Source organism: Chrysochloris asiatica, unplaced genomic scaffold (assembly GCF_000296735.1).
Source record: "Chrysochloris asiatica unplaced genomic scaffold, ChrAsi1.0 scaffold00358, whole genome shotgun sequence".
NCBI classification, from domain to species: Eukaryota; Metazoa; Chordata; class Mammalia; order Afrosoricida; family Chrysochloridae; genus Chrysochloris; species Chrysochloris asiatica.
The window spans coordinates 2,180,356-2,195,437 of record NW_006408876.1 but is presented as its reverse complement, the minus strand read 5'-3'; the positions used below and the strand labels follow the sequence as shown (position 1 = coordinate 2,195,437).

General features: G+C 45.5%; 1 protein-coding gene across 1 annotated transcript in view; it reads left to right on the top strand.

Annotated features, from left to right (window-relative positions):
- Positions 1 to 13,978: 13,978 nt before the first annotated feature.
- LOC102827117 (ankyrin repeat domain-containing protein 33B-like) overlaps positions 13,979 to 15,082 on the top strand; it is a 98,956-nt gene continuing 97,852 nt past the window's right edge. Inside the window, exons 1-3 of the mRNA XM_006876164.1 lie at positions 13,979 to 14,052; positions 14,422 to 14,675; positions 14,901 to 14,927. Coding sequence (XP_006876226.1) covers positions 13,979 to 14,052; positions 14,422 to 14,675; positions 14,901 to 14,927 — 355 coding nt within the window. The remainder of the gene's footprint in view (positions 14,053 to 14,421; positions 14,676 to 14,900; positions 14,928 to 15,082) is intronic.

The window sequence follows — 15,082 nt, the reverse complement described above, 5'->3', positions numbered from 1 at the left end:
GCTAGGAGGACTTCCCAGGGTCCAGTCTACTTTTTCTAACTGGTTTTCAGGTCCATCTCTCCATGTTCGGAGCAGAATATAATCTCCAGGCTGGAAGGGGTCAGGTTACCTGTCGGGAAGGAAGCAGACCTGGGAAGAGCAATTTTACATATAATAGAACATGTGTGGTGGAGGCATTGCACATCCCACTGCACCTTTAAACCTTGGCTGAGGTCAGGTAGAGGGTGAGGGAAGCTGCTTGGGAAGGTTTACTGTATACAGCTTTATAAGGGCTCAATTTAAGCCCGCTTCTGGGGGTGACCTGAATTCGAAACAGGGCTAAGGCAACACCTGGTCCCAATGTAGATGAATTTCCTGACAATTTTGTCAATTGTTTCTCTTTAGAGGATGGTTCATTTTCTTGAACCTCCACATTGAATGCAATCTCCATTTAGTCTGTAGATATTCGCTGGTCTGTTGTCACTTTGGACACTCTGGAAGTCCAAACTTGGAGGTCATCTCCTTCAAGGGGATTTTCATTATTTCTGAAGTTCTTAGTTCTGGTTGGGGGAAACCTGTACCCAACTAGAAAAGGTATCTACAAAAACAAAACCAACAAATATTTAATTCCCCAGCTTAGGGCATCTGCCTGAAATCAACCTGTTAACTTCCAGGGGGTTGTTTACCTTGATATTGGTGCAGGACAGCCTGTCTGGGGATTGTTCCTGAGGCAGGTAGCAGTCAGAGCTAACCTCCTGAATTATTATTTTTTTATTATTTCTTGTTCTAGTTCTAGGGCCTGATGAACCAAGTCAGGACCTCTTTCGTGTAGTGGCTCATTTCATGGACTCACGTAAGAAGAGAAGTTGCTCGTTTTCACAGGATCCGACCCATTCTATTAAAAAAACATTGACTTTTTAGCTTTCAAGTTCTCAGAACCGGAACAATTCCATTGTCATCTACTTTTCATCCTTTAACCCCTCTCTCCAATCCTTCTGCCTCAGTTCTACTGAAGTCCTCTGGGTACACATTCAGTTTTTCTTGCCAACATTTCTAACGTCCTCATCAGTGCAATCAGTTCAGCTTTTTAACCTGAGATCACCGGCAGGCTATTGCCTCTACCTGGTCTTGTAAGATTACTATTACACACCCTGCTATCCGAGTCCCTTTTCCATGTAACTACTTCTGTTTACGAATAACATCTAGTCCACCAGATACAGTTAAACAGGTCAGGTTGGCTGAAGAATACCGGGTCAATGATTTCTATACAATCATGGTTCAGCCCTCCAGTTGCCACATCAGGGAGGAGGATGGCAGGTTTAGTCGCCCTCATAATTCACAGGTAATATTCAGATTGTCCAGTAAAATAATCTGGTATTGCCTATCTGTCCTGTTGTGAACCATAGGATTCCCTTCTTTAGCAGCAGGGAAACGGCTTGATGGGGACGGGGATGAGCTGGCCAGAATAATTTCTCGTCCTCTTTTCTGAGAGGGTATTGGTTTCTGTGGGATGGTCAATTTCCAGGCTTCAATCAGACCTCAACGGAGAAGGCTTGTTGGCTGTCCCCGGAGTTCCACTAGTCCTGATTGTCGATCTCCTCAGGCCAATGTGACTGGTTTCCTGAGTTTGAATCAGTAATCGCCAGGCATATTAATGTGGGACCTCCATCTGCAGACTTTTGGCTTTCAGAAAGCTGTTTGAACACGCAACTCTGGAAGCATGATGCTCTTGATGTCATCCCACAACTCTTCTGGTCTTCAGTCATTAGTGTCTAATACACCAAATCTATTCTTGAAATGGTCTCTAAATTCAGGTGGGACATACTCAAGGTTGTATTTTGGCTCTCATTGATTTGTTTGAATTTTTTTTTTTTTTTAGCTTCAACCTGAAGTTGTCATTGTTGCCTGTGATCGTAAAGAAGCTAAAATGACTAGACGAAATGATGACTGAACAGAAAATTTCAAAGGACAACTCAAGAAGACAAAGTAAATGTGCAAAGAAATGTGCAAAGACCTGGAGTTAGAAAACCAAAAGGGGAAAACATGCTCAGCATTTCTCAAACTTAAAGAACTGAAGAAAAAATTCAAGCCTGGGGTTGAAGGATTGAAAGATTCTATGGATAAAGTAGGTTGTGTGCTGTGGAGTCCGTCCCAACTCAAAGTGACCCTGTGTAGGGTTTCTGAGGAACAGCTGGTGGGTTTGAACTGCTGACCTTGTGGTTCTCAGTCCAATCCTGATCTTCTGGTAGCGTAGTGGTTATGAGTTGGGCTGCTAACCTCACAGTCAGCAGTTCGAAACTACCAGCAGTTCCGTGGGAGAAAGATGAGGCTTTCGGCTCCCATGAAGATTTACAGCCTCGGAAACCCTATGCAGGTTCGCTATGAGTCAGAACCGACTCCACAGCACACCACCACCACCACGGATAAAATATTGAATGAAGCAGGAAACATTAAAAGAAGATGGAAGGAATATGCAAAGTCTCTGTATCAAAATTAAATGACTGACGTTCAACCATTTCAAGATGTAACATATAATCAAGAGATGATGGTATGGAAAGAAGTTCAAGTTGCACCGAAGGTATTGGCAATAAACAAGGCTCCCGGAATTGATGGAATACAAATTGGGCTCTTGCAACAAACTGATGTATCATTGGATGTACTACATTATTTGTGTCAAGAAATTTGGAAAACATCTACTGATGTCACCTCTGTGCTCAGATGATCTTGGCTGAAATCAGAGAATACTAGAAAGATGTTTACTTGTGCTTTATTGACTACATAAAGGCAATTAACTGTGTAGATCATGACAAGCTATGGATAATATCGTGAAGAATGAGTATTCTAGAACACTTAATTGTGTTCATGAGGAACCTGTACATAGACCAAGAGGCAGTCATTTGAACAGAACAAGGGGATACTGAATGGTTCAAAATCAGGAAAGGTGTGAGTCAGGGTTGTATCCTTTCACCACACTTATTCAATATATATGCTGATCAAATAAACTGAGAAACTGGATTATATAAAGAATCAGGATTGGAGGAAAACTCATTATTAACCTCCAATATGCAGATGACACAATCTGATTGCTGAAAGGGAACAGGACTTGAAGTCCTTACTGATCAGGATCAAAGACAACTGCCTTCAGTATGGATTGCTCCGCAATGTAAAGGAAAAGAAAATCTTCAATACTGGATCAATAAATAACAGCATGATAAATGGAGAAAAGATTGAAGTTGTCAAAGACTTCATTTTGCTTGAATCCACAATCAATAACCATGGAAGCAGCAGTCAAGAAATCAATGGCTGCCTTTCATTAAGCCAATCAACTTCAAAAAAACGTCCTTAAAGTGTAAAAGAGCAAAGAGGTCACTTTTGAGGACCAAGAGGAGTCTGACCCAAGCCTTTGTATTTTCAATAGCCCTCATATGCATTTGAAAGTTCAATAATGAATAAGGAAGATCAGAGAAGACTCAATCCATTTGAATTATGGTGTTGGCAAAGACTATCCAAAGGACCATAGACTGTCAGAAGAACAAACAAATCTGTCTTGGAAGAAGTACAGCCAGGATACTCCTTAGAATTAAGGAGAGCAAGAGTTTTCACATACTTTGGACATGTTGTCAGGAAGGACCAATCCCTGAAGAAGTATGTGTACGTCAATAACACAAAAACAAAAACAGAGCGACTAGAAGCAAATACTGTTAAATGATGATGCATGGAGGGGATTGTAATCATAGCAATGAAACAAAATACGATAGGACGAGTGCAAAACCTATCTTCTCCCATGTAAACTGTCACTCAATTCACAATAAAATAATAATAATAAAAAAAGTTAGTGCATGTTGTGTGTGTGCTTGTGTTGTGGGGGCAGGGAGGCATTTGTTGTGATTTTTATTACAGAGATAACACATGTTTTCTGCTACGGAGAGTGGTCCTAGTCCAGATGGTGGAATTAGACACATGATGGTCCGCCATGGGCTGCTGGCCACGTGGAAACCTCTGGATGGAATGGGAAAGACCAGTGATGGGTGGGTAGGGGGCTTGAGCAGCAGCAGACAAGGACCACCAAGTTTTGAACACTGTATGTCAGGAAAACAAAGACAGACTGAGAGTAGGAGCCACTGGCAGAAGAAACAATATGAAGACCCCCAGTACTGGTTTGGGAGAAATGCGCTAAATTCATCTGGAGAGATGATCGGAAACCGGGGAAAGGGCCTTTTAAACCAGGCTAATAGGGCTCTGAAATCACCTTCAAAGGGTACAGAGTCGGCCCATCCCTCTGATGATCTTGGGAAGACAATCTGAGCTCAAGACTCTAGGACTTGAAAAGGAAGTAGGTGTTGAGATGGTAAGCAGTGGAAAATTGCCTGTAATAGGAAAAAAGAAAACTATTATTTGAAACCTGAACCCGCTGTGATGTTCTGTTTTCTAAGGGGTGTGTTTGCGTGTGTGAGAGAAACAGGGATTTCTACTAGTGCAGAATGAGAACTCTTCGGGGAGACAATGCTGGGGGAGGAAGAAGAAATAGAAGAGAGATCTCGTCTATCAGCCATTATTTATCAGAACATATTAGTAGAGATAATAACAGATAAAAAAAGAATAACAAAGGTCTGATTTATAATACCAATAATTATGCAGTGTTTATTGATTATAACATAATCATCACGAGAAGGACATCATGCTTGGTAAAGTGGACGGTCAGTGAAAAAGAGAAAGACCCCACCACCACCACCACAATGAGATGGAATGGCACAGTAGTAGCAGCAACAATTGTGAGGTTGGCCCAGGATTGAACAGTATATCGTTCCGTTGTGATAACCGTGGATGTGAGTCGGTACCAACTGGATGGCACCTAACAACAACAACAGTAACCTAATAACAATAATTAAACCCACAACAACAGCACTAACCACAGGTGTCCTTTACTGGGCCACATGCAGCCCAGGTCCCTGCTGGGACACACAGTGTTAGACTCTGTTGTTGTTGTTGTTAGGTGCCATGGAGTTGTTTCCAACTCACAATGACCCTATACACAACAGACGAAATACTGCCCAATCCTGCACCGTTCTCACATTCATTGTTAAGCTGCTGCCACTGTGCCAATCCATCTCGCTGGGGGGCTTCCTCTTTCTCACTGACCCTCTACTTTACCGAACATGATGTCCTTCTCCAAGGACTAGTCCATCCTGATAATATGTTGAAAGTATAAGAGATGAAGTCTGGCCATCCTGGCTTTCAAGGAGCATTCTGGCTGTACATAGATTTGTTTGCTCTTCTCAAAGTCCTTGGTACCTTTAATATTCTCCTCCAACACCATAACTCAAATGCATCAATGCTTGTACGGTCTTCCTTACTCGTGGTTCAATTTTCACGTGCATAAAGGCTATTGAAAATATCATGACTTGAGTCAGGTACACTTTAGTCCTCAGACTGACATCTTTTAAAAGACTTTAAAGAGGTCTTGTGCAGCAAATTTCCCTAATGCAATATGTCATTTGATTTCTTGACTGCTGTTTCCATGAATGTTGATGGCGCCATTGAGGGTTAACTTGAAATGAGTCCAATTATTGACTTGTTGAAGGAGCTCTGGTAGCTCTCGTAGTGGTTATGAATCGGGCTGCGAATCTCATTGTCAGCAGTTTGAAACTACCAGCTGTTTTGCGGGAGAAAGATGAGGCTTTCTGCTCCCGTAAAGATTTGCAGCCTCGGAAACCCTGTACAGGGTCGCTATGAGTTGGAACCGACTCCACGGCACATATCAACAACAACAATTGACTTGTTGAAGACTTACCAGGGCCAAATTACCCAAGAAGTAAGCTAAGCACAGGCTTACTTGTGCCTACTAACTAATTGATAGTGAACAATTTCACATGAGTTTTGCATCTTTGATTAGTAAGTGAGCACAGGGAAGCCCGTATTTATTGGGTAATGTGACACTGAATTCTATTTTGCACACATGTAATCTCCGTAAGCTGGACTCAATTTAATGGCAACTCACAACCTAAGAGTCACATGCTCTTCCAAGTCTGTTGTCCACCTTGTTGTTTTTGTTGTTAAATGTCAAGTCAGCTCTAACTCATAGCTACCCTGTAGAGGGTTTCTGAGGAGCGGTTGGTGGGATTGAACTGCTAACCTTTCACTTCAAACTGACCTTGCAGTCCAGTGCTTATCCTATAGCTCCATGTCCACCTTATTAAGTTCAGTTAATCAGCACTGTCCTCCCACTACGATTTACACTGTTGCTGTTGTTATTAAGTGCCTTTGAATCTGTTCTGACTCATATTGGGTTTCCAAGGAGTGATTGGTGGGCTTGAACTGCTGACTTGTGGTTTGCATTCCAGTGCTGACCCTACAGAACTACTCCAGGACTCCACTACCTGTGAATGATGTTGTTGTTGTTAACTGCCATTGAATTGGTTCCAACTCATAGAACCCTGTATGGGATTTTCTGAGGCTATAAATCTTTGTGGGAGCAGAAAGCCTCATCTTTCTTCTACGGAGTGACTAGTGAACTCCAATCACCAACCCTGTGGTTTGCAGTCCTTTGCTTATGGTGCAGATATCTCAATAATGCTGGTCTGTCCACTCGTTCCCACCCATGTTCCATTTCTGCACCACTATCTAAATTCGAGAAATCTATTGAGATCCTCCTCAACTCCTACAACTTCTGTCAAATCTCCCAGCCCTTTGAATCTAGAATGATCTCTAGACCAAATGTTGGCAGCTCTCACAGGACACAACCACACATGCCATGAGCATGTTGGGATATCCAGGGAGTCTATCATTACAAAGAATGTCCAGCTTCTTCGGGCTTCAGGGCATAGTCATGGTGAAGACATCTCTTTGCCTCCCATTGCCCAAAGTAGATATCTGGAGTAAATGCTTGTGTGATAAACTTGTATTTAATCAATAAATACAACCACAGAATGTGAGGGAGGTGAGGGGAGAGGTCTGTGGTATTGAAGAAGAATTGGAACGGCAGGTCCTCCCTGCAGCCTGGTGAGGGGGTTGTGGGGCCAGCTGCTTGTTTTAGGAAAGGCAGGCATGAGTCACTGGGGGAGGACTTAGCGGAGGAAGCCTATGATTGAATGTGCATACTGAGACTTGAGTATGCATCTGCTTTGCTCAGTAAGCCAGTTGATTGAGTAACTCCAGTTTACAGCAGGGAAGGACAGAACTTTGTAGTAAGTTCTGGTGGCTTGTTTGGGAGAGTCTAGCTGGGTGCCGTCATGGAGTTGGGGACACTGGTGGTCAAGCCCTAATGAAAACAACAAGCTGAGTGACTATACAGTCCTAGAAGGACCAGTCCCTGGAGAAGAACACTGTGTTCGGTAAAGTGGAGGGTCAACAAAAAAGAAGAAGACCCTCAATGCGATGGATTAACACATGGCAGCAACGATGGGCTTAGACATAACACTATGTGAGAAGGACCGGGCAGTATTTCCTTTTGATGTGCAGACAATTGCTATGAGTTGGAACCAACTCCATGGCTAACAACAACATACTTTGTGTCAAGATTGACAAGAACCACCAGAAGAGCTCATAATAGCTTCCAGGTTGGGTAGGAGCAGGAGACTAGGTGCCCCATGATGGCCAGAGGACCTCAGCAGTGGGAAAAGGGGGGAGGAGGAGGTGGGTAATCCAGAGTCTTGAGGGAGAAGTTCACAGGGTTTGACCGAGGAAGGGAGGCCTCTTCTGGTATTACCTGAAGTGGAAGCAACAAAGGTTGGGGATACTGACAGGGTAAGTAGAGGGACAGGAGTCCAGGACGCTGTGGTCAGAAGGACCACATGTTCATGTTCTCTGTGAAGCAGGAGGTGAAAAGACTCAAGACCTTTTTTGCTTAGAGTAAACCTGATTTCTGTCATTAAAACCCATGATGGAGAATTCCTGGTAATAACAGGAGGCCATGCTCCATCTCTGCTGGAAGAACACTATTGATCCAGGGCTATCAGTGGAGAAGTTGTGCAGCACGGTGTTCAGTCAAGTGCACTTTAACAAGAGCATGTTGTTGTTGCTGTGTGCCATCGAATTGATTCTGCCTCCTAGTGACCCTATAGACAGAATAGAACAATCCCCTGGAGGGTGTGCTAAATTATAATCTTTAGGGGAGCTGAGCATGTGGTCTTTTCTCTCAGGGAATTGGTTGACTTGAACCGCCAACCTTATAGTCAAGCACTTAGCTGTTGTGCCACCAGGGATCCTTTAATCAAGAGAACAGTAGACTTGTATTTACACGCACACATGTAGACATTTCTTCCAACTATTAAATCCCAAAGGCAGACATCTTCCCTAACAGATAATGAAGTTTGTTTTATTATTATTATTATTTTAAATGTTGTATTGTGCATTATGTGATAGTTTACATGGGAGAACATTAGTTTTACAGTCATCTTATCATATGTTGTTTCATTGCCATGGTTACAATCCCCTCCATACATCATCAACCAACCAAAGGGTATACCCTGCAAGCCTTCCCCTGGTTGTCAGCACACAGCTTCTCTCCCTCTCTATGTCTAAAGTCCCCAGCCGCTTCATCTCTCTACGTCATCGTCTCTGCCTCCATCTCTGGCTTCACTGCTTCTCTGGGTAGGGTCCCGCTCTCCACTCTTCTCCCTGGATGGTCCCAGGGACATCCACTCCTAGACTGCAAAGCTAATCACTTCCCTCCTTTACATTTCCAACCCTCACAATCAGTCCTGATAACAATTATTCACTATTGTATTACAAGAGACCTGTCTGCATTTCCTTTCATCAGCACCCCCTGGACAGATTGTATACTACTCTGTGGAGAGCTCTGGTAGCGTAGTGGCTACGAATCGGGCTGCGAACTGCAAGGTCAGCAGTTCGAAACTACCAGCTGCTCTGCGGGAGAAAGATGAGGCGTTCTACTCCCGTAAAGATTAACAGCCTCGGAAACCCTGTGCAGGGTCGCTATGAGTCGGAAACGACACCACGGCACATAACAACAACCATGCCCTCTGGATCTAGGTTCCCTCTTGAAAGTTTGTAAGCCAGTCACTTCTTGCCTTTGTAGCCCCCACCCCTTTGGTAGCCAATGTCCAAGTTGCCTATCCCTGTCTACTCTGTGTATGGAGGGGGTGGGAATGATCCTTACTGTAAGGATTTGTTTCCTTTTGAGCTACTGCATCCATAGGTGTAGGTCAAGCTCATCAAATTGTATCAGATTACTCTTTTTTTCCTCTTCTTTCTTCTTCTAGATGAGCTCTGATCATCCAGTCATTGAAGCCAGGTCCAGTGGGTATTATCTGCAAGTGTGGGTGTTCTTGTGCATGTGCCCTCTCTTCTTATCAGCTGGATGTTTCACTCTCAACTCTAGTCCTCTGTGGCTATGTCACTGACTCTGGGCCCAAGAGTCCCCAGGTCTTGCCACACTGCTGGCCAAGCAGGTTTCCACCCGGGTTCACAGGAGTCTATTGAACGTTGTAGGGCTTAGCTTGCAGCTTCCTTGCTGTTTTCCCTCACTTCCCCTTATTGGTGACTAATGTGGTCACCAATCAGAGCATGTATTCCCATTGAGTCTTAGTTTTGGAAGGGGGTTTGCACTGAGGGGACCCTACCACTTGCCTTGATGTCTCCTGGGCAAGCAACTTGCTTGTTCTTGTAGTAATGAGTCAGTTTACCTATATTGTTTTGTATTTTTCCTGTGGGTCTTTATTTCAAGAAGTATCCTCTGTTCTTCTAGCCACTCCAGGCTGGTCTGCCAGTCCTTTCAAATGGAAATTTCCCACCTCAGAAGATTCTGGATGCTGTTTAGGCTTCCACCTATGGTCTTATGTAATGCAGAAGCTATGCAGGAAGCCTCCTTCTCTGGGCACCTTCTAACTCCATTTTAGGTATTCTAGTCAGTTATAAGCAGAAGACGGACTTATAAGCTTTCTATGGTGATATTTCTGGCTATTCCTTTCTTTCCCCCCCAGCGTCTAATTTACAATATAATGCAAGGAAAACCAAGATTCAAAAGACAGCCAATCATTTTAACATTATTTCCCCCCTTTCCCCCATTCTAACCATGTCTCAATCCCTGTATCTCAGAGCCCTGTGTTCCAAGGTTGTACATAAATCATTATTTATCTCTGTCCCACTTAGCCCATGCTTATTATTATTTTTATTGTAATAATTTGGGTGAAAGTTTACAGAGTCGTCCACTCAACAATTTGCATGCATTTTCTTTCCCAATGTCTATCACAGTCTCCACGATGCCACAATGCTCTTCCCCCTTGCTCCCAGGGTCCACTGTTTCCTCCACTTGTCCATCTGTGTTGCCCTATCCTGCCTTCAGAGCTTTGTTTTGGAACAGTGCTCCTCTTTGGGTCTTGTACAGTTGGTTTTAGTAAGGAGTACATTTCTCCTGATGTTATTATTCACTTTATAGAACTGTTTACTGGAGTCCTGGTGTCGTGCTGCAGGATAATGCTCTGGACTGCAAGGTCAGTTTGAGCCACAAGGTCGGCGGTTCAAACCCACCAGTTGCTCTTAGAAACCCTATACAGCATTGCTATAAGTCAGAACTGACTAGACAGCCCTTAAAAACAACAACAGCAATTGTTTGGCTGAAAGTTGATCCCCAGGGGTAGGTTCAGTTCCAGGCTTGATGGGTGCCTAAGGAGCACAGTCTAAGGGAATCTAAGTCTGGTCTTCTTTATGTTTTTGAAGATAATGAAGTTCTTAAATGGTTATACTAATTCAGATTTGGATTATACTAGGAGAGATACTGTTGCTGCCAACTGAAGTAAGAATCTGGGCCTACCTTTGGTTGTTTAAGTTATTATATATTCTTAAGTGTTTTCATGTAACACCTCCCCCCCCCCCCCAAAAAAAAAGAGGGAATTGAAGCAAATACTGTTGAATGATGATTCATGGAGGAGATTGTAATCATTGCAATGAAACAATGGTGTAAAACCAATGTTCTCCATGTAAACTATTGCTCAATTCACAATAAAAACATTAAAAAAAATAATAAATCAGGGCCTATAACAACACTAGCAAGGTAAGCTCACCATGGAATGGTCAATCATTCAAAACCAAAAGGGCAACATTTTCCTAAGGACAAAGTTGAGACGGGATGGGAAGGTGCGTAGAACCACAAGAAGAAACAAGGTAATTGTTTTGAAGAAGAATGTGGCATCAGGATTGGAGGAAGACCCAACCTGCAATTTGCAGATGATACAACCTCTTTGCTTCCAGCAAAGAGGACTTGAAATATTGATGACGATCAAAGACTACAGCCTTCAGTATGGGTTGCACCTCAATGAAAATAAAACAATACTCACCACTGGTCCAAAAAATAACATCATGATACATGGAGAAACGATTGAAGTTCTCAAAGACTTCCTTTTGCTTGGATCCACAACCAACACTCATAGAAGCAGCAGTCAAGGCATCAAACGAGGGTTACTGCATTAGGAAAATCTGCTGCACAAGACCTCTTTAAAGAAGCTCAAGAGCAAAGAGGTCTGTGTGAGGACTAAGATGCACCTGCCCCTAGCCATGGTATTTTCAATAGCCTCGTATGCATGCGCAAGTTGGACAGTGAATAAGGAAGACTGTAGAAGAATTGATGGTTTTGAGTTGTGGTGTTGGAAGAGAATATTGAAAGTGCTAAGGAGCTCTGGTAGCGTAGTGGTTACGAATCGGGCTGCGAACCTTAAGGTCAGCAGTTCGAAACTACCAGCCGCTCCGCGGGAGAAAGATGAGGCTTTCTATTCCCGTAAAGATTTACTCCCTCGGAAACCCTGTACAGGGTCGCTATGGGTCGGAACCGACTCGACGGCACTTAACAACAACAACAACATGGGCTGCCAAAAGAACCAACAGATCTGTGTTGGAAGAAGTACAGCCAGAGTGCTCCTAGGAAGCCAGGATGGCCAGACTTTGTCTCTCATACTTCGGACATATTGTCAGGAGGGACCAGTTCCTGGAGAAGGACTTCATGCTTGAAGTGGAGGGTCCTCGAATAAGAGGAAGACCCCAATCAGATGGATTGTCACAGGACTTTGGCAATGCTAAAGCAAGCATTAACCTGGAAAGAGGAAGTTCCCAGTAGCAATGGGCTGAATACATACTCTGGTTCCATAGTGATTATAAGTCGGGCTGCTAACCTCAAGGCCAGCAGTTAGAAAATACCAGACATTCCTCGAGAGAAAAATGAGGCTTTCTGCTCCTGTAACAATTTATAGCCTCAGAAACCTTATGCAGGGTCACTAGGAGTCGGAACCGACTCCACAGCACATCACCACCACCATATGCTGTAATGTAAACCCTCAACCATAAGGTCAGTTTGAACCACAAGGTCGGCAGTTCAAACTCACCAGCTGCTACTTGGAAACCCTATACAGGGTCGCTATGAGTTGGAACCAACTTGTCGGCACTTAACATCTGTCTGGAGTCCTGGTGTGGTGCTGTGGAATAAAGCACTGTACTGCAAGGTCGGTTTGAATCACAAGGTCAGTGGTTCAAACTTACCAGCCACTCCTTGGAAACCCTATACAAGGTCGTTATGAATCACAACCGACTTGATGGCACTCAACAACATAGGCTTCAAAAAGCTCCTGGAAAAGGGAATTAAAACAATATTTTTCCATGAAACTTTTGAAGTCCCTTCTCATTATGTATATATATGAGATATATGTGTGTGTGTGTGTACATATATAGAGAGAGAGCTCTGGTAGCGTAGTGGTTATGAATCGGGCTGCTATCCTCAGGGTCAGCAGTTGGAAACTACCAGCTGTTCCGTGGGAGAAAGATGAGGCTTTCTGCTCCCATACAGATTTACAGCCTCGGAAACCCTGTACAGGGTCGCTATGAGTCAGAACCAACTCCATGGCACATACCAACAATATATGTATATATATTTATACATGTATATACTTGTATACATTTATGAATCAGAACTAACAGGATGGCACCTAACAACAACATATATATATATATGTTATGTGCCGTGGATTCATAACCACTACGCTAACAGAGCTCCTCTCTCTCTCTCTCTCTCTCTCTCTATATATATATATATATATATATATATAGTGCCAAAACCAGGAGGCAATAGTTTTAAAAGATAAGTGAGTGATCCATTGGCATTTAGATTGTGTAATGATGACTGGAGCAAACAGTGCCTATTCTACTCCAGATGTCTTTTAAGGAAAACCATTTGCGCACTGCGTGGACGCTGACTTTGAAGAAAAGACAGAAGGAAGTGTTAAGTTGAGTGAAGAGGGCCGACTTCTCCAGAAAATCGCACTTGGGGCTTCCCTGAAGGACAGTGTGCCCCTAGGAGGACCCTCCTCTGGCCAGTCTGCTGGGGGAAGTGGCCATCTCTGTCTGAGGTTCTTACTTAGCCTGGAAGACTCACAGTGTCAAGCCTGCCTAGGGGAGGGGTGGATACTTCAATTTGTAAATCCCCTACCTTCATTTCACAGGCCTTTGGCAATGCTAAAACAGCCATTCCAACTTGAAAGAGGAAATCCCCAGTAGCAATTTATGTTCATGTGGTCCCTTGGAAGAAAAAGGTTATAAGAAAAAAATAAAAATTGTGATTTGGGATATTTGGCTTCAGAAATAAGACTCTGAGCCCAGGAAAGCCACTTAGCTTGTTCACTGCTAGTTCTGGGTGGACTCCAGTGGGAATGTCACTTCGTTCGGTTCGGTTCTGCCCACTCTTCTGTCCCTCCCCCGGCAAGTGCAGGTGCTGAGCATGGGGGCCACTCAGTAGACAACACAGTTAAGCTACGTGGCCAAATGCCACACCATTGAATAGTGACCTAATTAGGTCCCACAGCACCTACTGGGGCTGTTTTTGACCTTGTTCCCACCTGTGGCCGTCAGCTTGCCTTGGGAATCCCTGGGACCCCCAAGCCTTGTGCAGGTTGATTACATCTGCCCACTTCCCAGGCGCTGGCAGCTGGTGGGCACCTCCAAAAGGCTGGAGATTGCAAAGGAAAGAAGGAGATCCAGGCAATTCCCCAGGGGATTCGGGATGATCCCTGAATTTACCAGGCCCAGCTCCGAGGGCGCTCACCACCGCGCCCTATGGAGCACCCTGTTCTGCAGGTCAGGCCCTTCTAGTACCCAATCCTCAGCGGGCACCAGCCCGTGAGGGACAGGACCAGATGGCCAGGATTGGGGGGCGGGGCGCGTTGAGCACCCTGCTGTTTGTGGTTGGCAGCCTGTCCCAAAGTCAGCGCCCTCCGCGGCCTAGCGTGCTTAATTTTTCACGACTCTGTAGAGTCGGCCATGACCACAGTAGTCTCGGGCGAGGGACATTTCCCACGCAGGTGTCCCGGTCCCCTGAGACTCCTAGGCCCTCTCTCCTCCTTCAGCGTCACATCCCCTGGCTGACTTGCAATCTGCGGTCGCGACCCCGGGATTCTGAGTACTTTCCCGGGGTGGGGCCTCCCCCGTGGCAGTCTTGGGCCCCAGCTCAGAGGCCCACATCCTACACCGGAAGAAAATCCAACCACAGCCTCCAGTTTTAAGGGGCGCCGACTGCCCCACGTCGTGCTGTGTCCCGGGTGTTCCCCGATCTAAGGCGGTCAGGCTGGGTGGAGTGGCCCCCAGAGCCTGGGGGCGAGGCAGTGAAGTCCACGCCCCGACGCGGCGGGAGGCGTCTTGCTCTGGCTCCGGGCGCGAGGACTGGGAGCCAGTTGTCCCCACGCGGGCCGCTGCGCAGGGCGGTGCCTGGCCTGGGGGGACGGGGGCGGGGCGCCCGCTCGGGAGTCAGTGCTCCGCGGGCGGAGGCGCGATTTCCAGCTCCCTTCCAGCCTCGGGTTGTTGTTAAGTGCCATCGAGTCGGTTCCGACTCTTAGCGGCCCTGTATAAGGTTTCCAAGGAATGGCTGGTGAGTTTGAACCGCCGACCTTGCGGTCCAAACTGTTTGGCGGTCCAGTGCTTATCTCCAGCGCCACTCCAGGGTGCGAAGTGCGTAAGCGGAGAAGTCCCGCGGGGCTGGGAACTTTGGGACGCCAGTCCCCGCCGGCCTCCTTCTGTCCCCGCCCCCCGGGAAGCCCCGCCACCCCGCCCCGCCCCGCCCCGCCCCGCCGGGCGCCCCACTCCCGCCTCGCAGACTTGAGCTGGGGCTGCA